At 42.0% G+C, this 22,916-nt stretch overlaps 1 protein-coding gene across 4 annotated transcripts in view; it reads right to left on the bottom strand.

The window, feature by feature from the left end:
• The window catches only part of prkcz (protein kinase C, zeta), a 114,942-nt gene that overhangs the window by 49,014 nt on the left and 43,012 nt on the right, over nt 1–22,916 (bottom strand). For 3 of the 4 annotated variants that reach the window (XM_028582005.1, XM_028582006.1, XM_028582007.1), the window contains one exon: nt 10,439–10,524. In XM_028582005.1, coding sequence (XP_028437806.1) covers nt 10,439–10,524 — 86 coding nt within the window. Of the gene's footprint in view, nt 1–10,438; nt 10,525–21,210; nt 21,283–22,916 lie in introns of those variants that run through there. The other variant, XM_028582009.1, reaches the window with a different exon arrangement.

Below are 22,916 nucleotides of genomic sequence, written 5' to 3'. Positions count from 1 at the left end.
GTTCCTCATCCATTTGTCATTGGAAACTATTAATTATTGAAAATGATTTTGTCCATATGTTAAAGGAACACGCAGACTTATTGGGACTTTAGCTTATTCACCGTATCCCCCAGAGTTAGATAATTCCATACATACCCTTCAATTCTCCGTGTGTGTCGTAACTCTGTCTGACGCACTCACACCAGCTTATCATTTAATTTGAGTCATCCATTGGAAGTGTACCTATTGCCTATACTTATTTCAAAGGTAAATGGTTCTTTTGAGAGTAAAAATAGCAATTCAAATCCTCTCTAAATGTGTTTAAGAGCAATTTACCAAACAGCCTGAATAACTAATGAACTTGAATATGAGAGCTCATCTCAGTTTTATCTCAAGAGTCAGGCTGTAACTGAAACTGCCTCTGCCTTTGCTCTTGCCTTTGACTTGCAGTTTCTGCGACGTCTGTCTCCGTTGCTCTGATTGGTTGTAGATCTGGGCATGACGACGTCAGGCTATACATTTTTGTTTGTTTTTTCAAATTGTAAAAAGGTTACACAGACCTCATTCTGAGCCAGCAAAAGACCCTGCTATGCTCTATAAACTATTATTCTGTATACAGTATATTATTATGTCTGGTCACATACTGTATGTCTACTGTAAAGAGACTGAGGTTTACTCTCTGTTACATAACAAACACTCTAGAGTGTTTGTTCTTTGACTGGTTCTTTCTTTTAGCTCGTCTCTTAACGTTGCTATATTAGTACCAAAGGGTGGACAGAGTCCCTTGGACATCAATACATCTGTCACCCAAATGTCTCACTGGAGACTAAACACATGCAGTGTGTGTGCTTTGTTGTATCGACAACATTCATTCACTGTGTGTGTGTGTGTGCTGACAGTGTAAAGAACAAAGAGTCCCAGTCAGTGCTCTGTTGCCATGGAAATGCTTCAGCAAGACTTTAAAGGCTTCCTTCAGTCTCTCTAGTCTAACTTTACATAGAGGTTAAGGCGTACATTTATAAATTAATCACACGCTTTCGTCCTGTTCCTTTTCCACACACAACCTGAGAGTAATGGGTCACTGCGTCAGGCTTTGGACAGGCTAGAAAACACCAGCCCTGGGTTGCACCAGTTCTGCGTTAAGTTCAAACATAAACTAGTTTGAACCTAAGTTCTAACTTACTGTAGGTCAAACACTTTGAGGGTTGCACCAGCTGAAATAGTTTTAACGTAGACATAAGTTACAACCTAAATCGTACACCTTGCCCTCAGTAGGTGCAAAGTCCTCCATAAAATCGGTTGACATGGCGCACCCATTTGAAAGGTGGGAAAACTTGGAGGATGAGGAGGACCGAGTGGCCGTTTTGCATTGGCAATGCGTTCTTCAGGATAGATTCCCTCCAATGTATGATGATGTTGATTTTCCCCGAGAGGAGATACAGAGGATTACTGACGTCACATGAGTCATCCTCTCGGGACCTTTAATCTGTTCAATATGTCATGCTAATCCCTCCAACAAACTCTGGACCAAAGTGGTGGACTAACCAACCAACCAACCAACCAACCAACCAACCAACCAACCAACCAATCAACCAACCAACCAACCAACCAACCAACCAACCAACTAATCAACCAACCAAACCAACCATAAGACATTACCATCCCATAGCCACGACATTAGCATGTCTAAAAGTCTAGGAACCACAATTGGAGCCACAGGGGTCTTCTGTAGAATTGGCTTGAATATAATAAATGAAACATAACTAAAATTGGATATATCTATATTTACTTATATTTATCTATATTTACAATAGAATGATAATGTAAATTTGATGAGAGGTAGGTTGAAAACAGTTGACTTAGTTAACCAACAATGTATATTTATGTTTCTTTAGTTAACTACTCAACTAGCTATCATGTTAATGATAACTGGTTAATACTAGACACTGACATCTTCTACTAGATACTATCTGTTGGTTGCTGTTACACAGCTAGATACAATTATACATGTACTGCTTCTTTCAGAAAATAAGCAACTTTAATGAGCTCTTTGAGGACAGCCAAGTTGTACATTTGTTCCATCGCCAGAAAGATTTTTTTTTTTATACTTAAAAGGCTAAACTGTATGTTGAAAATTCAGCTCTTATTAATAACGCAGATTTAAAGTCCAGACAGCGAAATCACACTGTTTTCTAGCTTATTTAAAGCCTAATATTCCGTAGGAGGAGACCAGGAAGCACCAGGGGTTCTAAGTTACTGGGAGACAGTTTACTTAATATGCATTCAAACTCTTGGGGAAATCTTGCTTGCTTACAGTGAAAGAATGCAGAGCTTGAACAGCTTGAGTGAATAAAACACTCAAGTTGCAGTTTACATCCGTGTATGTGAAAAATTCCAGAAATGTAATAAAAGTGATTAAGTGTTTATTGTCATAGTAGCATATTAATTCTTGAGGTATTACCAAAAAAACGTGTCTTGTCGTGTCACGTCCTTGGCCTTTGACCACCAAAATTGAATCAGTTCATCCATGAGTCAAAGTGGACGTTTGTGCCAAATTTGCCCTCAAGGCGTTCCTGAGATATCCCACCACAGCTGTGGCCTGGGTGGAGGCGTAAAAATGATGATAGACCATCAGGAATTGTTGTACTATCTGAAGTTTATTCTAATAAATATTGAAACTTCAGTTGGGGAAGGTAACTCCCGTTTCCACAGAAAAAAAACTGGCTGGCCTTGCATCAGACTGAAACTAGCACAGATAAGGAGTGCATCCTGCTTCTACGTGTGTTTGTCATCGGAAAGCGCTGATTGTGGAGGTCCAGAGTCCTGCAGCTGCCTGCAGCTTGGAAATAAAAGGGATGAGTAGATGAGAAAAGCTTTTATCGATTGACAGTCCTCCCTTCAGCCCAGCAGACAGCATTACACATCATATGGGTGCCTGGAAACTGAGTGGCCTAATATGCTGGGAAATGATTTGCTGTCTGATTTACCTCTGACAAGGAAAACTCATCAGAACAAACTGACCAACTGCAATCAATGTGTTCAATGAAATCAGGCCATTACAGCAGCAGAGGACAACTGGATAACAGAACCGAAATATAAACCATATTTATTTCCATCACAACCCAATGCAGCTTCCGTACAATCAGAGACCAGATAGGCAGCCGGGTGTAAAGGTTAGAGGGCTCCAGGGCTCTGATTTTAAGGTAATGTGACTTGTTTTTAAGGCATTACATGGATTGGCCCCTTTACATATTGCTGATCTCCTTACCCTACATCACTCCTCCAGGAACCTAAGATGGTCTAATCAGTTCCTTTTAGCTCTTCCACAGTCTCGGATGAAAACAAAGGGTGATTGTGCATTCTCTGTTGTGGCCCCGAGACTCTGGAACAAACTTCCCATTCATATAAATTCCTCCTCTACTGCCGAGGTCTTTAAGTCTCGTCTTAAAACAATTTTTTTTTCTTTGGCGTATGATTTAGTTTAGTGTGTTGTTTGTATGATGTTCATTGTGTCTACATTTTCATTGTCTTCCTTTGTTTTAATAACATAATAAAACTTTGTACAGCACTTTGTTCAGCCTAGGTTGGTTTTAAATGTGGTCTATAAATAAATTGACTTGACTTGACTTTTAATCATTTTGGTGGTGGGCCAGATTTGGCCCTCACCAGGGGAGAAATCAGTATAAGGGTTTAGATCACCAACATGCAGCCAAGTTTCCATAACAAATAAAAGGTCTAGATCACGTGATAGAAAGAAGTCATTTAAAATGAATGTTTTGTTTGAAATTGCCCATTCAACAATGCAAATTTAATAAGGATTGTATCCACAGCCCGCACTGATCCTATTCAATCATTTGAACAGCCAAGGCGACAGAGATTACCATAGTTGACTCCTCGTCCTCGGATGTTTGTAATTCTTGTGGGAATGATAACGGAGGTAGGGGTATAAAAATTGATTTCCCTGGTGGACTGAGGACCAGTTCCCTGACTTGTGTAGGGTTTGTTCTTAAGTGAGTCATGCTCTAACATTAGACAAGCTCTGTGATGATAGGAGCAGCTCATGAGGTGGATGTTTATAGAAGGTGACAAGGGAGAGTAGGTAGTAACTGACAAGGGGGGCCTGCATGCTTCTACTGCTGTAGAGGAAGAGGGGTGTGACCGGGGCACGTGCTTGTGCACAAGATGTAAACGGTCAATCACGTGTGTGGGCCCTGCTGAAGATTACCGCAAGGCATTTATTTGGCTGCCCTGTTTATTGGGGTGAATTCCATCTCTGCTAAAAAGAGAACGGCGTTCCCAAAACAAATAAAATTGTTAATAAAACCTATGTTGTGGAGCCTGCAGGCAGACTGAAGCCAAGTGCTAAGGCTGAGGAGTCGGCTAAAACGTCCCGCTCCGCGACCAACAGACAAAAGCGGACGAGAAATAAAAACACACTCTCCAGTGCTCTTCAACGCATCAATAAAAAGGTTAAAATCATGATTTGGAAGTTCACTTTCATGAAAGTGGGTATAACTCTGCAATGGACCACAATACATTTGATGGAGGTCGGGAGTGACGGTATCAGGTCCACAAGTTTGATCAGAACGTCTGCAACCCTGGCTCAGGGAAAGCAGTGTTTGACTGCATTAAAAAAATCGTATGCCCCGTGTGATGGAGTCACCGATAATAATAGTGGTAGGGGGAGGAAAAAAAGAGGACGAGGAGGTTGTGTTTTGATGGTCGGTATCGGGGAGAAAACATTCAGTGCCGGTCTCAGGGGAATATGGACGAGAAGAAGGAAGAGGGAGATTGCCTACTCGGTGGGGAAGATTGACGCTGAGGTATAGACTCATTTTTGAGGTCCAGGCAGCGGAGGCCACCAGAGCGCCTGATCACAGCGTCTTTGAGAAGCTTTTGTCGCGAGCCAAAAGTCTTTGCCTGTGATGACAGCTTGTGAGCTGGCGACGCAGTGAAGAGACCCCGGGCCAAAGGTAAAAGACACTAAATACAAAACACGGCTGAGGTTGATGGGAATGGGAAAGTGTTGGACAAACTGGTGGTGCGAAATGAAAAGTCAGGGCATCACCAAAGGCGTTAGGATTCATCAGCCAGTAACAGTGACTATAACACTGATTTCCAAACAATAGAATGAATTCACAACATACAGACCCTATGTCTCCATTCGCCTGTAAACCTGTGATAGCCTCCCAGTGAACAGTGATGAAAAAACTAACCCTACTGGCTGATCCTGCGGTAGTTTATTGTGGTTAAAACCCGGAGCTTAAACTCCATGCTGTGACCCCCTGCTGGGGATGGAAAAGTAAAAGCTGCTGTCCAACACTGACAGAAATGGGGAACAACTCATTACGGCGAGGCAAAGGGATGGCAGGGGGGGTCAACAAAAGGCTACACTAGAAAGCACCAAGACAACATACCACGGCCAAGAGTGCACAATGCTCCTAATTTGTTATTTCAATGGTTCTTTTACTTTTTTAAACCTAATTTGGATCCAGATTAGCAACTTCTGTTATATTCTACTGTCTAACAAACAGAAAAGACCAATGGGGCTGAAAATATATCATCTAAGGGTAAATATGTGGCCTAAACTAGGGATAGTGTGATTATTATCCCTTGCCGATTATCAGGGTTTTTTTTGGTAGTTAGTAGATTATCTGTATCTGCGATTTATTTGCCTGATAACCGATAAAGTTAATGAATAAAAAAGTGCTCTACTTTGGCTCAGCTACAGCTCTGTGTCTGTCCCTCTGCTTTGGTTTCACTCACCACTGAGTCTGACTTAATGTCCCCCCCCCACCCCACCCCCACAACACTGTCTGACTGTCTCTTACTGGGTATTATGTTGAAGGTTTCTAATTCTTTAAATAATTGCTTAAAGCATTTAAACAAAGTTTTGTGTTGGAGTTTGTAGCATCACTGGATATTGTTTTTGTGCGTCAGCTCACTTCATTTATCATTCTGATGATCTCTTGTCAGTGGTAGAATTTAACACATTTCCCCTCTCCCAGCCTGCTTGGACCAGCATGACTTTTTTGGTTTTTCTATCTTGAAGCATGAGAGGGCTGTGGAGGCAAACGGCCAGAATTGACGACAGAATTCTGCTTCGTCCCGTGGGAAACAGGAGCTAAAGAGACCCCATTATGTCTAATGAGAGAGAGCCATGAAGCCGCTTTCTCCACTGCAACATCAGGGGGAGACGGAGAGGAGGGAGGAGAGAGATGGAGACAGACGTGTAGAGACGGAGAGGAAGGACAGGGATGGAGTGAGAGAAGGGAGGAGAAACCTGACCTACTTCTCTTTTGGCTTATTTATATGCTGAGGACAACATTGTGAACCAACCAGAAGCCTGGAAGCTGTCATAGCAACAACAGTCAGAGAAATCCCAGTCTGAAAACCCAACTGCTTACACTTACTGCTAAGTTATGAATCTACAATAAAACAATATCCATAGATATCTGCAACATTACCACTCAGTCTTCTTAAATGTACAGCCACATGCATTAGCAAATCTGTTTTGTAATGTTGGGAAATTCATATGGAACAAATCTGCAAAATGTTCACTGTCAACCCATTTCTTTTAATTCCCTATAATCTCTGAGAGCTGCTAAAGCATGATTAGTGTTTTTGTGGTTCTGTTTCAGAAACTCAAAGCACTCAGTTAAAGCTATAGTGCGTAGTTTCTGTCTCCCCCATGAGGAATTCTAAGTAAGGACAACAACACTGTCCACGTCCACATGATATAAGCCTTCCGTGATCGTGCACGCGCCCCCAGCCCTCCTCCACACAGTTGCTAGTAGCCAAGGAGGACACGGAGGATTAAAAAAACATGATGGACTCTTCAGAAGAGGTCATTATCTTACCGGGCGACTCAATCTTCTGAACATTGACAACAGAGAGAGTTGTGTGGAGCTGATCTTAATTAGCTTTGTAGCAACTCATTGGGCAATGGCTTGAATGTAACGGACGTTCATTAATATCAAAAAGTTACGCATTAAAGCTTTAAAGTCAGGGAAAATATTGAAAAAGTAAATTCTGACTTTTTCAATATTAAATTAGAAAAAGGAAGCATTGACTTTATCAATTCTTTTTTTTTTTTTACTTTTTTTGGGCTTTTCCACACTTTAATTTTTGACAGGACAGCTAGGTGAGAAAAGGGAGAGAGAGAGGGGGGAAGACACGCAGGAAATTGTCACAGGTCGGATTTGAACCCTGGACCTCTGCATCGGGGCATAAACCTCTCAGTATATGTGCGCCTGCTCTACCCACTGATCCAACCCGGCCACCTTTAATCAATTCTTAAAGCCTTTGCAATCTAGTTTCAAAATAAAGCTTAGCTTAGCTTAAACATGCCGCCCTTCACAAATTCAATTCTTTATCAATATATAACCAAACCACCGTATTTCCTTTAAATAAACACACGTTCATCATTTGGGTGAGATGAGAAGATATCCTCACACGTCCTTGAAAGAAGAAATAAAATACATTGCCAGAGAATGCCATCAAGGCTGGAACTAAGTTTCCTCCAATATAGTTGCTCTTTGGAAAAGCAAATTGGTAGTTTAAGATGTATTTTGGGTTGAAAATGATGAGTGAAACTGGAGTTAGGACATCTAAACAGCATAAAGTAACAGAGCAGCAGTCCAGTCATTATGATTGCTGGTTTAGCTGAAAGTACTAATGTACAATGAACCTACAGTATATGTCTTTTATTGAGTAAGCCATGCATCCACAGTGCATCAATAGTAATGACCCCATGAAGGTGTAGACGGTGGCTTTGTGTGTGTGTGTGTGTGTGTGTGTGTGTGTGTGTGTGTGTGTGTGTGTGTGTGTGTGTGTGTGTGTGTGTGTGTGTGTGCTGAGTCAGCAAGATGCTGAGCACTGAGCTCATCCACTTTCTGGTCTAGACATTAGGGCAGATGTTTCATCCTAAGAGCTGTTTCACTAACCGGGGAAATGGTAACAGTGAAGATGAAAGCCATTACATTTATCTTTGAACCGTCTTTAAACCTTGTATCTTACATTTGTGCTGTCTTATTAAAAAGTATTATGGCGCTAACTGACAGGAATTATTATTGTAATTGTTGAGCTAGAGTGAACTAAATGCTGAGCTGCACACCTTCTAGAAGACAAACAACAAAAACATATCCTTTTCACAATATGATATGATCTGGCTAAAGCCAATATGCTTTACGAAAAGAGAGGCCACAACCCAAAGGTAGAGCAGTAGAACCTGATCTTTTTTTCCTCCCCTATGAGAAAACACATTAGGTACTTAAGGCCTGATTGAAATAGCATTCATCTTCAGCATCAGCATCTTCTGCCATCCAGAGTGGCCACCGTGCATTACACAATAACAACACTTTAAACTTTAAAGTCCTGTTTCAGGCAAGCAGGGTGAGCAGCTGGAGCTCTTCATCTTCATCAGGGAAATTATGAAAACCCACATGTGTATTCAGGTATGTGTGGGTGTGTGAGTGTGTGTGTGTGTGTGTGTGTGTGTGTGTGTGTGTGCGTGCGCGTGCGTGTGTAGCATGGACCTGAGAGATGAGATGAGACACCTGCTAAACAAGGCAGAACTAGGACACCATGAATTATGTACCAATACATTATGCGCCTATCAAAGGCAGCATGTGTATGACATACTGTACTTTATAATCCACAGAAGCACACAGATTTAAAACTACACTCATAATTAGTAAGGGGAAAATTATGATTATGAGTAGTTTATCTAATCAAAGAACCGGAAATAATCACCATCAACAGATGCTACTCAAACACAGTGCAGAAGGACCTGGCCAACCACAGGGTATCTACAATAGAAGTGTTATTTTCTTTTCTTAAATTACATATCACATGTCCGACACATCAACGGAAAAGTAACAACGATATTGGACTATTCTGCAAAACCAGGGGTTATGCGCACATGGAAACAACTAGTATGGTTGATGTTAAGGAAAAGATCCTGGTTTTGGCAAATAAGTTATGGTTTAGGTGTCTTCAGGGTAAGCCAACTTACACACTTGGTTAAGGTTATGGTTAATAAAAAGGGGGAGCATTAAGTGTATGGGTTTTGACTACGTTCTGCATTGGCACTGAAGATTGGCATTGGACGCTAAACGGTGAGGTGCAGAAAAGTCCACTACGTAATTCCTAGGACCATTGTAAATACAAAATAAACCACATATTTATCGTTTTTGAAAGATCTTTACTGAAGGTCCACTTACTATCTTTTTACATCCGCGACTCATGACCTTTATCAGTGGTAGACGTTTATGATGAAGACCATAAGATTAAAAAAAACTGGATCCTCAGTCAAGTTTTTTTTTAATCTTTTCCAAAGTCACAAAAGAACTTTCATGCTCTCACCCTATTTTCTTTCAGATGCTTTAACAAACACACACAAGCCTGGTTTCAGACTATGAACAGCTGCCAAAATCAGATTTTTATCCAAATGATTCAAATAGGTCTGGTGTTGTGCTTATTGATGGTTTATAAGCCCACCAGAGCTTGGTAGACTGGATTAAGAATGGGGATGTTATCTTCCTTTGTCAAAGCTAGAATCAATTCCAAACATAGACGTGTATGGATGAGATCAATGCCGGTTAATTTAATTCTTACTGATGTAACGACCCTTGAATCAACTGCTCCTACCAAATGCTAACTTATTCTGGGCTGACCGAAAAAGACGCTGATGGCACCAATAAGTCACTAAAAACACAAGAGAAACCTATTCCTATTGTTTTGCTCATTCATTTTACATCGTTTAGCAATTTTGTTGGGAGAAAGTCAAATTGTTCATATTCATTCTAAAAACACATTGAATTCCAGTAAGCATTTAAACACCTCGAAACAAGTCTTCAGAATTCTGAAGATACACCAAACCTAGGACGGATGAATTTCTTTTCAGCAATGGCTTAGAGAGTTAGGCAATGTACTACACATGGAAAGACTCCGCTATAAGATGTCTAACAAAGAAAGAATTTCCCCAAAAAATATGGCATCCTCTACTGGTCAAATGGACAGAAGCGTGTGAGACAAATAACGGCCAGGGTGACACCCCTAGCACTTGAGTGTGCGGCTTTTCTCTTTCTTTTTCCCTGAATTTGTCTTGTGCGCTATGTTGACTGTCATTATTTCATTTTTTCTCTCTTGCTGGCTTTTTTTTTTTTTTTTTTTAAGGGGTGGGGGTGGCATAGGCTTTGTAGGCTTTGGTTGTTTTGTAGCGGAAATTTTCAGAAAACCCTGAGGGAAAACTCATGTATAAACGATTCCTTCAATAAATATATTAAAAAAAAGAAGAAAAAAAACCCACATCATTTTAAAACAAGTTTGTCATAATCCCTATATTTTCCCAGCGAATGCCGGCTCAATTAGCCAAACTGACGGAAGCATTGTCCAGGCATTACTGCATGTACTCCCCAGTTGGGAGTGTGTATCAGCGAGAGTTACAGACACTCACCCTGTTAAAGCGCTTGGCCTGGAAGAGGTGTCCGTTGACTCGGTAGAGTTTCCTCCATCTTCTGGCCCCGCGGCGATAGATCGATTCTAGGAGAGAGAGGAACCAGTTATAGAGTAACAGCATGGCGACGGAATAATGGGGATGGATGTGTGCTAAACTGGAGGGGGAAAGGATGGAGAGGAGGGGAAGAGATGGAGTGGCAGCTGAGGGAAAGGTCCTGCAGCCTCTTCCTTCGCCAGAAGTCTGAGTTCAAGTGAGGGGAAGGCACACATCAGGTTTCTCTACGATGTATGCGCATGCTCACACACAAATACACACCCAAACACAAAGTGCCGGCCTCCCTCTCTCCCTCACTCACCAGTCTACTCTCTTCTTTCACCCTCTCCCTTCGTCTTTCTCCTTCTTTCCCTGCTTCTTCCTTCCCTCAAGTCCTCCATCCCTCCTTTTCTTGAATGGAAGAATGAACTTATTAGTGCTCCATAATGCCTTTTATTCAGATGAGACCGTGAAGGTGTTGCTATTTATAATAGCAGCATGTAGTCAGCTATTTATAAACTGCAGGGCATAAACATTAGCCAAGCAGTGAGCTAAAACTTCTCTCGTCATATCAAACGATGATTTAAAAAAGATTCTACACTCTTTCAAAAGGTGTGCTTGGATTCATCAATATTATGACCTGCTGAAACAGACAGAAATCAGACATTATTATTCTACATCAGGGATGGGATTGTGCTCATTCGTTATGGTATTGGTTTCATTTTATCATTCTTCTGATCTAAAATATTGATTAAGAAAAAATAGGAAGAATTTTAACCTGCCTTTTTATAATTTCAACCTAATTATTACCAGTGATAAGAAAAATAGCTATGTTCTGTATGTACAGTATTAGGGCTGATATAACATCAGTGGTTGGGGGAGTGGGGGAGTTTGTGACCCTCTGCCTACGCGGACGGGCCCAGAACTCCGCTGAATCCCAGAGCCGCACCAAACGTGCTAAAGGCCGGCATCCAGCAAACTCTGAGAAAAAGAAGTCTGAATTCGACCGACTGAAAACGCTGTCAGCATGTTTCCATTTCCCCAGCCAAGTGGGGATGAACAAAGACGTCACCGCCCTGCTGCCTTCTAAAAGGCACGCCCTGTGGGACCGATCGCAACCTTGAAAACCTGAGAATGCCCCGAGAGTTCCAGGAAGTTCATAAATTCACCTTGTCTGTGTTTGCGAGTCGCCTAGGGACAACAACACCGCGCAAATTTGAAATTAACAAATGTGAATCACTAAAGTAGCTAGATTTATGAAACAAAAGCAAATTTAAACTAGACTCTTTCAGTGATTTGGTAAGCCTGACCCTGAAGCTATACTGCCGCTTCGGATGACAATGCAGCAGACGTTAATGTTAGCCTACAGAAACTACAGAAAATGAGCCAGATGAGGCTGATGCTATAAGTAACGTTACCAAAAACCTATGGGGTTGTCACTCTGGGACGGGCGAGTCTAATGCTGGGAGGATATTCACTACAAAAAACTACAGTAGACTACACCACTGTGGACATCTAAACCATCAGGTGAAACCTGACTTCTTCCTGTGATAGGGGGTTGATGCTACAGATTATTGCTGCCAAAATTTGCCACAGTCACCAAATTACAAATTACATTTTATGTCATTTCTAAGATCATTTGAATGCATTATTTAGCATTATTACTGTCAGCATTGTTCACTTTAGTGATTTGGCCTCTTTTAGGTTCTGTCTCAAGTTCAAAAACACAGTACTACTAACAAAGTACTGCTGTATTAACAGGTAACAGTAGTTTTGGGTATTATTATCAAAAGTAGGGCCGGACAAAATTAACATGACAACAGCATGACTGGCTTACGGTCCCAAATGTACTCGGAACACAATTTCAATACATAGTGTCTGAATCCCATATAACAAAAAATAACTATAGCTAAAAGATTACAAGTTGTACAACCATCATGCATCATGTCTGTTATGTTGCTCATATTACTTGGTCATCGTGGTCCATTCCTCTTACAGTGTGCAGGTGATCACTCAACAAGGAAATTATTATAGGCAACCATTATATTTCTATTAGCAGCAGGACATTTTGATTTCAGGGTGCTAAATTAGATGTCGCTTAAAAAAGAAAAATAATTTAATTTGACGCACTATCACACAGCAAGCAGCAGTGGACATCAAGAGGAGTTGAGTAACTCGCTATGACTAACAAGGTTACCCGCATAAAAGGATTTGTCGATGTGTGACCAATTTGTTAACATGTGATAATTGTCCACTGACATGAGGCATGCAAGAAACGCAAGACATGCACTATAGAACTGCTGAACACTACTAAGTTTCTATGGGAAGATCTTAAATTAAACTGACTCACATGAGACATCTGTCCACAGACACTAGCTTTATTTTAATTTATTGTTATTATAGTGTGTCGCAAAGAAAAGTTAGCGGTCAATTTCAGGCTAATATGGGAAACATTCATCCCTTACAGCTCAAATCCCAAAAGATCCACATCTGCCTCTAAAACTAGCATAAAGCGGTACACCATATTTTGTTATTATTGGATGTCAATCCCAGCCAAAGTGAGTTTTGCTAGACATGAATCCTGAAGCACTGATGAAATGAGCTACCATAAAAAATACATCTGGTGATTTTCTTGCAGTGTTGGCCACAGGTATTTGACAAAGAAGGACCTGCTCGTTGTTTTTAATGACATTGTATCTTGAAAAATATATTGGCCGGTCATTTTTGTTTCAGTTTACCAGCCATTGGCAGATGGACCAAAAAGTTAATTTTGGACCCTGTACACCATGAAATTCGATAGCATCTTTCATTAAAATCTTCCCGGTCTGCTAAACGCCCACTTGTTTAAAACTTCACGCCCCCAGTTTGTACCACAGACTTTCTTTCTTTTTTTTTCAGTGACAAGTAGCAGTAGCTAGTCCCTAGTAGAAGTCCCAGTATGGACCAAAGTACAGAGTGTGGATTGGTAGCTGGAGAGATGCCAGTTCACCTCCTGGGCACTGCCTGGTGCTCTTGAGCAAGGCACTACACCCCCCCAACCGCTCAGGGCGCTGGTCCAGCACTGGCAGCCCACTCACTCGGACATCTCTCCATTTGTGCATGAATAGGTCCTGAGCATGTCTGTGTGTATTTCAGGCCTGTGTGTAGTGATTTCTAACAAAACAGATTGTAAATTGTAATTTCCCCACTGGGGAAGCAGCAAACCATTATGCAGCTCCCAGTGCTGACTGATAAAACGGCTGCCATACAAATCAATAAATAATCAGTTTTCATGTGTTGCCTTTTGCTGTTGGCCACAAAAACCCTCCACAGCATGAAGTGAACTGGTTGGCTGAACCACATCAGGCGGTGCCCTCCTGACTCCCACTAACTATTCACTAACCCAGTGCCTCCCCCTGTACTGTCTGTACTGGTTTTCCAGTCTAGTTGGTTGCTGCAGGGATGGGTGCAGCTGCGATATCCTCGCGGCTGCGATATCCTCATTTTTTTGCCTCCGTTGCTATGGTTGCCACAGCCCATCATACACAAGCTATTGTTAGTTTGCACAGAGGATGTCAGGATGGCATTGTCTGCAAGTAAAAGTGCATCTTAACAACAAATCACCCCCCCACACACACACTTCTGCTTTTCTGAAAAAGGATTCTACCATTGTGTAGAACATCTGTATCACATTTGCTGTCTATGTCTTGGGCAATGGGTGCAGAGCTGTGTTTAGATTGCCAGGCCATGGGGTGAACCCTTGTTCCAGATGGTTTTAACAGGGGGACTCACGTCGTTCTTTAATGTTTAACCTAATAATCTGTTCTTCTTTCTCTATCACCAACCACCCTTGGCTATTATTTGCAATGTACTACACACTGCAGACAGACTCCAGACAGAAAATGTACAATTCGCCTTATTTTGGCAAGCAATATTGGCAAGCACATCTTGCCAGGTCTTGTTCCAGCCAAGATGTAAGTTGTGCTCATCTCTGTATGCAAATAGGCCGTCACAGAGAGGGATTTGAACACAGTATCAGACACTTGGTACGTGAGGTGTTGACTGAGGATTAATGGGAACAACTGTAGCAAAACTGCTGTTAGAATTGTAGCGTATGGCCACAGAGGGTCTAACACTTCACAGCTACATTCTGTTCTTTTTTGCATCATGAGGAATGCTTCTGTGATCCTAATATCTTTCCATATGTCTCTGAGTCAGGGCAGTGGAGATCAGAGTGAAAGCGAGCAGAGGAGAGACACAAAGGGGCTGTGCTCTTTGGGGTCTCCTCTGTGAATTCCCTCTAATCCTGTTAACTCAAGGCCTCTAAAGGAAAGTGCCGCCTGCCTTGGAGACTCACTGTGGTGTGTTTCCATAGTTACCCTGCATTTCTTCCCCTGTGCCCGTATTAGTGGGTGACGACACAATGTGCCACTGAGGCATTGTGTGCAAGGAAGGTAAGCCTACACTTCAACTTCCTCAATGCCCACATCAGATGCTAAATACAGATGATGTGATTCAATAATTAATTGAAACAGATGTTGTGACTACATAAGTGGTAACTTACAGCACGTAGCTTTGTGTCTTTAATCAGTGTTGATGAATATATGAGTGTTTACACAGACAACGTTTAAACACATGAGTAAATGTTTCCATCCTAAATGTGTATTTGGCTGCCATACAGACCGCATTCATCAATCTCTGGGTTTAAATGGTGAATATTACATGAATTATCTTGGCCAGGGGTGAGAATCACAGGGTACCTCGAGATACTATACACGATACATGGCTCACGATACCGATAATATCACGATACAGCAATTCTGCGATGAGCAATATATTGCTAGACAATCCTATGATGATACATCACAATATCGATCTAAATATGAATACAAAATGTCCTTGAGTAGTAGAGTTTTTCTCGCTTTATTCACTGCAAGTCCATAAGGTTGGAAAATTCTGCATTACAACTTTTTTTTCAGTCTGTAAATTAAAATGACATACAACTATAGAGCAACTATGGGTCCAGACTTTGGACTTAAACGTGGACGGGGCATCCCGTTAAAAACCTCTTCCTCTTTGGCTCGTTAACTTCAAAGTGTTCAAGTTTCCCTCATTCATGTGTTGAGCGCCACCTCGACGAGCCATGATGTAGCAAACACAAAGAGTGACTAAACTCTATATCCACTTTTTGGAATCACTAAATTACATCTATAGTCACTTTACTACACATTTTGTGTCTGGTCCCTGTCTTTTCTTTTCATTCCAATAGAAATTATTTGTCCACAGAAAATCCAGAGTTCTCTCACCTAGACACCTCATATATCTATAAAAACTGTTCCTAAGGCAGGTGTCAGGATTTTAATGTGTTTTTGAATTTGTGAAGGGCGGCATGTTTAAGCTAAGCTAAGCTTTATTTTGAAACTAGATTGCAAAGGCTTTAAGAATTGATTAAAAGGTGGCTGGGTTGGCTCAGTGGGTAGAGCAGGCGCACATATACTGAGAGGTTCATGCCTCGATGCAGAGGTCCAGGGTTCAAGTCCGACCTGAGACGATTTCCTGCAGGTCTTCCCCTTCTCTCTCTCCTTTCTCACCTAGCTGTCCTGTCAATTACAGGTGGAAAAGCCCCCACCAAAAAAATTGATTAAAGCCTCATTGTTTCAAATTTTTTAACCAAAAGGTTGAGTCTTCGCTTGTCCATTCTGTAACTAATAACGGAGACCAGACCTGGAATCTGAGTCTGGCCGGGTCCAAGTCTAATCGGGCTTTGTGTGGTCCTGCTTTACTAACACAGGTCTTGTGTCCCGCGTGTGAATGCTGGATGTAAAATACCCATGTGAAGGGCGGGAAACATGACACGTATCGCTACTCTTCTGGACTGTGGCGATTTATTAATTGGTGGATCATCAGCTCCTTCTACCAGCGCTGCTGTGTAAAGTAGACTCGGGTCGAATCGATGAGCTACGGCTACTTTGATCCCATTTGGATCGAGTCTCTATGGAGAGAAAAAATTCTTAAACAGGTTCAAAACTTTGGATCTCTATTAGTAAGGGTAGTGAAAAACAGGATACATTTTACATGCTGAAAGGGAGGATTATTAAAAATCAAACATCTTTTACTGGTCACATGCTGTGAAATTCGGTGTTTTGATGAATAAAAATGCTAATGCAGAAGTTGGGGTCTTCCATTGAAAGTAAAGTATACTGAATAATTCAATATTCAGATTTAGACTGATGTCAATGAATTTCTGCAGGCCAATGTGCATTCTTTGAAGCTTGAGCTAAAGAAGGCTTCACATTTACGGCAAAAAAAAGTGTAACTTCAAAGAACAAACCGAGTTTGAAAATACAAAAACAGCCCGACTGCACTCACAGCCTTGGGTGTACCGGCGGCACATCTTTAGATGAGTTTGGTGAATTCACACACAAGTGAAGAAGAGTGCTGCTGCAGTGAAGTAACAGCAAAGGGCATGCAGGAGAGTGCAGTGGTGTTAAATCAGAACAGTTAGAAATATGAGCACAAATGAACCAAGAGTGATTTCATGATTACCGGTAATTTCTCTTCAAAGTCACTTCCTGCTTTCCCGCTGTGACTCATCATCAGGGTGTTCCCCGCCATTATAAGGTTTAGGTGCAGCAACTGAGCCGTTTTAGGCACCACCGACTGTAAGCCAAATGAATGTGACTAAAGGCCCAGACACACCGACCAGATGGCCGACCCACGGCAGAAAAGGCAGTTGGACTGATCGGTCTCCCCGAGTTGGTCAAAAAAGTGCCACAGAACACACCGAAGCGACGAGACTTAATAAGTCTCCATAACAGCAGGCGGCACTACTCTGTATTGTCGCCCAAAAATGAAAACTGGCAGCTGATTGGACGAACACGTCACGCGGGTCTGGTTTCTCCGGAAATTCAAAGTCAGACTGTCATGGCGGCTTGTTCAGAATAAAATCTCATATTGTACTAATAGTACTAATAATAGTTCACCGAAACATGTTTCTGAAAACATTTTAAGAGAGAAATAGGCCGTGCAGTTGCTGAATCTGTCTTCATTTCAGATCAACAAAGGTCAGTTTAAAAGATTTTCATCAGATTTTGAGAGACCCTAGTCAGGCTCATTCCGCTCCCCATTTCCGGGTTAGCACTCCACCAATCAGATGGGTCATTTGAGTCCGACTGCCAGCAGCGCCCGCCCCGCCGATTATACGTGTCAAATCGGCCCAAATGAAGGCCTACGGCCCCTCGGACGGACGACAGCACAGAACACACCGAACAGACTCGAGTCACCGACCTCGCCAGACTGTCTGACGGCCGATTATCGGCTTGGTGGGTCTCGGGCTTAAAAGACTTTCCTCAGATCGTTGACGATTGTAGTTGGACTTCGTTAGCAAGTTTTGTCTTTTAGCGTTTTGAGTGTTATTCATTTATTGTCTGCTCTATCTTTTCCAACGTTTTAGACACAGATATGGTGATAATAACGGTCCAAAATGATGTGAAAAAGAGACGTAAAACTACCACAAAGGGACACAAACCGACTCCAAAGAGACGCCAAATGACCACAGAGAGACAAAACAACCCCAAAGGACAACAAACACATCCAAAAAGAGACACAACACAACTACAAAAACCCACAAAAGACACAAAAGTAAAAAAAAAATTTCTTTTAAACTTAACATTGTCTTGAGGATGTATTGCATAACCCTCCGACAGGTCGGGAACGGCGACTGTAAGGAGGCCTTAAGTCTTCCACAAACCGAGGGAAAACACTACAGACTAGATGTGTGACGAGATCTCGTCCCCACAAGATCTTGTGAGATTTCTCGTCAAGGTAAAAAGTGTCTCGCGATATCAGTACACGAGTGCAGAGCAGCAGCCTTGAAATTAACATAGAAGATCCCCCACCCGTTCTTCAAAGTTGACTCAGAGTTTACTTTTGCAGAGCAATAGCGGAAGAAAAAAGCTGCCTGTAAAACCCAGCGTTAGAACTCCCTCTCTTTCTCTCTGTCTCTCTCTCTCCCTCTCCCCCTCTCTCCCTCTCCCTCTCTCTCTAGTGGCCGAGACACATGCGTCCGCAGCGTGCAGTTCACTGTGGCGCTGTCTCGCGTAGACCACTCTCTTTCGTTAAAATGAGTGGGGAAGCGGACAGCAAAACCTAACTTTACTTTTAATGATAATAAACAAAGAGAAATGTTCTCCGTTTGTCCTATAATGGGCATTAATCAATACTAGAGTACTTCCTTGTTTATTGCTGCAATTAATAAAATGCAGAGGAGGAGAAAACAGCATCTGTCTTCACAAAAATCATCTGTTGAGTAATGTATTTGTGCTTTAGAATGTAATCAATGTGAAACAATAGTAAAATAAGCTTTATTTCTCTATGTCTACTGTACAATGACAAATGTAAGTACAAAACATTTGGTCTTGAACTACTACCAGAAAATGCTATTTATGTTGTATAACGCTGTTATGTTGTAACCTTGGTTCTCTGAGACTATCTCTCCACCATACATATGGAATAAGTAACAGTGTAACTGTTAGTTATACTGGAGACAAGCCATTTATCGGAGTTTGTGGCAAAACCTTTCAGTGCTTGGTTTTCATTTTGGGACTTTCGATTGAATAAAGGACTATTTTTCCAGTCTTATTTCTTCATTGTAGTTTTCTGTAAAATAGTGTTAAAGGTCCCATGACATGGTGCTCTTTGGATGCTTTTATATAGACCTTAGTGGTCCCCTAATACTATATCTGAAGTCTCTTTTATATAGGCCTTAGTGGTCCCCTAATACTGGATCTGAAGTCTCTTTTATATAGACCTTAGTGGTCCCCTAATACTGTATCTGAAGTCTCTTTTATATAGGCCTTAGTGGTCCCCTAATACTGTATCTGAAGTCTCTTTTATATAGACTTTAGTGGTCCCCTAATACTGGATCTGAAGTCTCTTTTATATAGACCTTAGTGGTCCCCTAATACTGTATCTGAAGTCTCTTTTATATAGACCTTAGTGGTCCCCTAATACTGGATCTGAAGTCTCTTTTATATAGACCTTAGTGGTCCCCTAATACTGTATCTGAAGTCTCTTTTATATAGACCTTAGTGGTCCCCTAATACTGTATCTGAAGTCTCTTTTATATAGACCTTAGTGGTCCCCTAATACTGGATCTGAAGTCTCTTTTATATAGACCTTAGTGGTCCCCTAATACTGTATCTGAAGTCTCTTTTATATAGACCTTAGTGGTCCCCTAATACTGGATCTGAAGTCTCTTTCCCGAAATTCAGCCTTGGTGCAGAATTACAGCCACTAGAGCCAGTCCCGCAATGAGTTTTCCTTAGGATGTGCCATTTCTGTGTCTGTAGCTATTGAGGAGGAGAGAGGGGGGGGCAAGGTGGAGGGTGGGGGTGTGGCCTTGACCAACTGCCACTTTGCTCATTTGAAAGCCATGATGTCTCTCTCTCTCTCATGGGTGGGCCAAATTCTCTGGGTGGGCAAAGCAGAGAAAGGGGAGGTAACCTTGCTCCTTATGACCTCATAAGGAGCAGATTCCAGATTGGTCCATCTGAGCTTTCATTTTCTCAAAGGCAGAGCAGGATACCCAGGGCTCAGTTTACACCTATCACCATTTCTTGCCACTAGGGGACCATAGGCAGGCTGGGGGAACGCATATTAATGTTAAAAAACCTAAAAATAAAATGTTCATGCCATGGTACCTTTAAAATCTTGTCTTGTGTGGTCTCATCTCTTGAGCTGGGTGTCTCGTCACACCCCTACTGTAGGCCAAATCACGATGTTTGTTTACAATAACTTCCGGGTAGGAAACTTCTGCGTCCCGTACATACAATTTTGCGGTGCTGAGCACACTGGAACGAGGAACAGCTGGATATACTCTCATCTAATTCATCCAAAAATCATGTTTGGTGCGTTCATATGTCAACACTTTCACTAACGTTAGGTTGGAGACCTGATGTACCTGTTGGGCCACAGACTGCAGAAAGTGACACCACCCAAACTAACAGTCAGTCCAACTGGCTGTGACATTAGTTTGTAACACTAGATTCTTTTTTTTTTTTTTTTCAAAGACGCTAGCAAAGCAACACAGGACAGAAAATAAGCACAGCAGAAACGTCAGATGGGTCGAACCACTGTGTTCAACCTTTATGTCTTTAACCAGAAAATGACAACAGAAATAAACACGTTTGGCGATTTCACATGCCTCCGCAATTCAAATTAACTGTGACTTGTCTACCCCCAAGTGTTTGTTGTTTAAATATTGTCACAATACTGACCCCAAAAATCAGTCAGTCAATGTCAACCACGGCTAGAGATAAATATACCAGTGGGATTTTCCAGCCTCATCTATTGTTTCATGTTTTGCCCGGAACAATCAGATTATCCATCCCAATACAGATAAGCACACCCTCTTGGATCCCCCTCTGGTTATAGCAGATGTTATTGCTTACTGGGGGGTGGGGGCAGATCAGTTTGTGTTTACAACTTGCTAGGATCGTCCTCCCGGCCTGAAAGCGATGCGAACCAGAAACATTGCTGCCTCAGACAAGTGTTTGCAACAAACCACTTGCCCTTGACTAGCAGGCCTTCAAAGAGCTGACCTATTACAACAACTCCCTCTGGAGAACGATGAGTGTTGCAATGCCCCATTTTACCGGAATGAGAGTAAGAGAGAGAGACGCAGAGTGACGGAGCCACAGCAGACATGTCGTACGGTTTCTCAAGAGGATGAATCAATTCAAAACCCAATACTGTACCTCCGGATGCAAAGGCCAACGCACACAGTCCTGCCATATTGTCCGTGGAAGGTATAAAGAGGAGTAGACGGCCTGCTGGTGTTCTACTGTGGCTTATGTGGGCAGTCGTATCGCAGCAGGACAGGGTGGTACTACCAAATCTTTCTAGGGCAGGACATTTACGAGGGCTTGACTCATTTCCAGACATTGTTCCTCTCACTCGCAGGAAAGTAGCAGCATACAAGTTGCTACCAACAACACCCGCCCCCCTCTTTGAAATACCCTTTAAAAAAAAAAAGAAAAGAAAAAAGAAGGCACAGGGCCTCGAGGCTGGGAATAAAATGTTTTTGTTTCAATGAGTTCCTTAGGAATCAATGCAAATCAGCAGTGAGTGACTGAAGTTATTGGTCAATAGAGGGGTCTACCCATGTTCCTATCAAGAGTTTATGGAACTTGTCGACTTTTGCAAAGTGCCAGGTTATTTTCTGGACACTTTCAAAGAAGCTGAGAGGGATCAATGAAATAGCCCTGAGGCATTTTTGGACACAATCCGACCTCTGTGATAGGGGATGCTCAATAATGGCATGACTAACTTTCTTAATTTGACTTCTAATTAAAGCGCTTATTCAATTGTCCTTTTAATCAGCGTGTTCCAGATAAAGAGGGGGAGAACGGACATCGCAAAGTGTAAGAAATTACAAAAGACATCCAATTTCAAAGTTGGGATCACTGTAATTTGAGCCGGATTCGGGAGTTATGTAAAGCCTCAAAAAGGGCCGTAGGGGTTCATACAATGAGAGTGTGTGGGATCCCTGGGACTGTACACAAGTCAGTGTCACATGATGAGTCAGCCGCTCTAGGTGACACCATGGCAACAGATATATCAACGTGTTGCCCCCGCATCCATGTCAGACCACTGAAAGCCGAGGTGTGGATGAGAACACAAACTGTACAGTAACGAGCTTGGCCACGTATGGAATCATTTCTTTCTCTAAAGTGAGCATCGAGGCCAATTTCAACTGATACAGACGGGTAAAATGCTAACTTGTTTTCATTGTAGCGTTTAGATACTGGTCCCCGTCACATTCCCTCTGACCAGCACAGCACAATGTCTCTACTATGATGTATTTTATATTTCTGTTTACTGATGAAAGTGGATGCTGAACCCTTTTATCTGTGAACTAACAAAGAGTAGAGGACAACATTTGAAGTTAAGACAGAAAATCACTCATGGAGTGACAATAAACCACTGACTGAAGACTAATCACTTCATTATGAGTATTGGGATGATTAATACTCCAAGGAGAGAAGGTTTTTGCTTCATTTGGGGGCATGTTGTATTCATGTTCATGGTAATCTTGCTTTAATGAGAAATGTTCACTCTCTATCACCATCACCGTTAGAGTAGTCTATATCGACGACGTTTCATTTCCGAGATTGTTCAAATTCCGCCAGATTTCCCTAATTTTCGATATCATCGTCCATCGTGATGGCTGGCCGACATCACAATGGAGAGCCACCATCATGATGCCACGCCCCCCATCCTGCCAGACACACACTAATATCCTAGTCGCAGACTCTTGACGAGAAATAGCAAAACACTTGCTTCGGGCTTTGCGCTGCGCAGGGTGCAAGATAGGGCCCCTTAAGTGGAAGCTACTTTTTCCCCCTTACGTGCAACCGATTTGTGAAAAAGACCATCGCTTTGAGCAGACTGGAATGGCTGT

This window comes from Perca flavescens, chromosome 7, assembly GCF_004354835.1.
Source record: "Perca flavescens isolate YP-PL-M2 chromosome 7, PFLA_1.0, whole genome shotgun sequence".
In the NCBI taxonomy this organism is placed as follows: Eukaryota; Metazoa; Chordata; class Actinopteri; order Perciformes; family Percidae; genus Perca; species Perca flavescens.
Note: the sequence above shows the minus strand (reverse complement) of the source record. Positions and strands in the feature narration are given on the sequence as shown.